This window comes from Jaculus jaculus, chromosome 1 (assembly GCF_020740685.1).
Source record: "Jaculus jaculus isolate mJacJac1 chromosome 1, mJacJac1.mat.Y.cur, whole genome shotgun sequence".
Taxonomy (NCBI): Eukaryota; Metazoa; Chordata; class Mammalia; order Rodentia; family Dipodidae; genus Jaculus; species Jaculus jaculus.
Window position 1 is genome coordinate 213969925 of NC_059102.1, and position 2489 is coordinate 213972413.

Below are 2489 nucleotides of genomic sequence, written 5' to 3' on the forward strand. Positions count from 1 at the left end.
GTTCCTAGCACGGGCGGTTGGGGGATGGGAGTCTGTGCAGGATGCCTGGAGTTGCACTGGATTTTCTCAGCTGGTCCTATTTGTGTTCTACCTCAGCACCTATTCAGCTGGTCCCTGCTGTCTTCCCTTTCAGGTTTACAAGGAGGCTGATGTGAGTGGAAAACCCTCCACCTGGTTTCTGTTCCAGCAGCTATGTGTTGCAGCCCAGTTGGGTGGGCGGGTGCATGAATGGGGGACACTGGCACCTTGGCAGGATTCCGGCTGGTTTCCTCCTATGTAGAAGATCTGACTCTCTGAGTCTTCCCTGCTTCACTGCAGTGGTTAATAATAATTTAAGCACCTTTACTTTTCAACATAAAAGGTGTATTTTGCTGTTTTCCTGCTTATTTACATCTTTAGGGTGCATTGGCATGGCTATTTTGCCACCATCATCCCTTCTTGTCTTTTGTTTCTTAAACATTTTTTTTTTTCCTGTAAGAAAGAGACTTTATTAGGCACAGAGGGTGACTGGTAAGAGTTACAAATGGCTATTAGGTCTACTGCAAGCTGAGAGTAGTTCCCTAGAGGAAAGTGGTGCACAGGTTTTCCGTGTTCTCATTTTAAGGCTGCATTTGAATGGCCCCATCCAGGCGGATGACCTCTCCATTGAGGAATGGATTCTCGATTATAGTCTGTACCAGATGAGCATACTCAGCAGGATCACCAAGTCGGCTGGGGAAGGGTACCTGGCTAGCCAAGAAGTTGTGCACCTTCTCTGGAAGGGTGGTCAGCAGTAGGGTGCCAAACAGACCTGGAGCAATGGTCATCACACGGATGCCTATGGGAGCTAGATCCCGAGCAATGGGCAGTGTCATGGCCACGATACCCCCTTTGGACGCAGAGTATGCAGCTTGTCCAACCTGACCCTCAAAGGCAGCCACACTGGCAGTATTGATGATAACTCCACGTTGGCCTCGCTGGTCTGGTTCATTCTGGCTCATTTCACCAGCAACTAGAGGGATCACATTAAAGGTGCCTATGAGATTCACATTGAGAACTCGCTGGAAGTCCTCCAAGGTATGAGCCTGTTTCTTCTTTATATTGTATGTTTGAATGGCCACTGCAATACCTTCACAATTGACAGTCACATCCACACAGCCAAACTTTTCTTTTGCTAGAGTCAAAGCTGTCTGCACCTCATTCTCAGAGGTAACATTTGCTGGTGACATTTTAAGCAGAATTTCTTTTCAATCTAATGAATGGTATCTCTATTTCACATTTTAGAAATGTATGGTGCAGCAGTGTATAACCTAGTGCATGGACAAGTTGCTGCCTTGCTTTGATACCTTCACATCATCTTGATACAGCTTATTAGTAATGTCAGCCTATTTATTTCCCTCCCTTGATGTTATTGTTTTAAATGTTGGTACAGACATAATACAAAAATCTCATAAGTGACGATGATAATTTGTTCCATATTTTCACCTTGCTCCTTTCATTAATTGGTCAAGAATCTCATCACTCAAATATAAAAAGGATAATTCCCTAAATCTTTTAAACTAGTTATCGAAGGATCTGTCATTTTTAATCTCAGACTCCAGGATCAATGTTAAAAGGAATAAACAGACCAGAAATTGATATCAAATTGACCTAGAAATCGTCTTTGGTTTGGTATCAATCAATTGACTAATTATCCCCATTTTCTTCCTCTTTGAATTCTCTCAAACAAAGCTACAGTGCCTGTAAATACAGAAGCCATCATTTGTTCTTAAGGGTATTACTTCTACCTTGTCTCTCTTGCTCATTTGTTTCATCTAACAATCTACAACTGAATGTGCTTAAAAGGATTTGTCTGTGAAGAGCTTCATTTTTTCTCATTAAGAAAGCTGTAGCCTTGGAATTGTCTCTTCATACACTCCACCTTTTGACAAAACTAAGCCCTTATTTATGAAAGATATTTAAATAATGCCCTTGGATAAACTGTTAACCTTTGAAAATATTTCCTGATGCACGGAAGCCCTTTGTTTCATGCCAGGCATTGATTTTTGGAAATGGCTCTGCCTTCTAATAACTTATGATTCACAGAGAGGAAGAGGCCATGCAAAGTGGAACCTGAAGAAGATGCTGTGGGGTATATTGATATAGGATTTGGATCAGAACTAGGGGAGAGACAGATCACTGAAAATATGTGGAATCCACATGAAGACAGAAGATGATTTTACAAAGACATTTCATTTATGATATCATTCAAACAGAACAATTGAACTGACAAAAGCAGACAATTTAGCTATGCCTTTTTATTAAGGCAATAAAGATAAAAAGGAAAAGTGTTATTATCAGTGATGGATGACAGGAAGAAGCAGGAAAGATTCAACTTTTAAGATAGTAAATTTTGCTATCTTTTCCAAACATGGTTTCTAGAGACTTTCACAAGGAAAAACATACCAACAGGAACTTTTCTTCAAATGTTAGCTCTTTGTATCTTAAATGTTGTTCTTTATAAGATTCTG

At 40.6% G+C, this 2489-nt stretch overlaps 1 protein-coding gene across 1 annotated transcript; it reads right to left on the reverse strand.

Moving 5' to 3' along the window:
* Nucleotides 1-587: 587 nt before the first annotated feature.
* Nucleotides 588-1208, reverse strand: LOC101599103 (3-hydroxyacyl-CoA dehydrogenase type-2-like). Its single transcript, XM_045142481.1, has one exon. The coding sequence runs from the start codon at nt 1206-1208 to the stop codon at nt 600-602; it is 609 nt and encodes a 202-aa protein (XP_044998416.1). The 3' UTR covers nt 588-599.
* Between the last annotated feature and the right edge of the window lie 1281 nt (nt 1209-2489).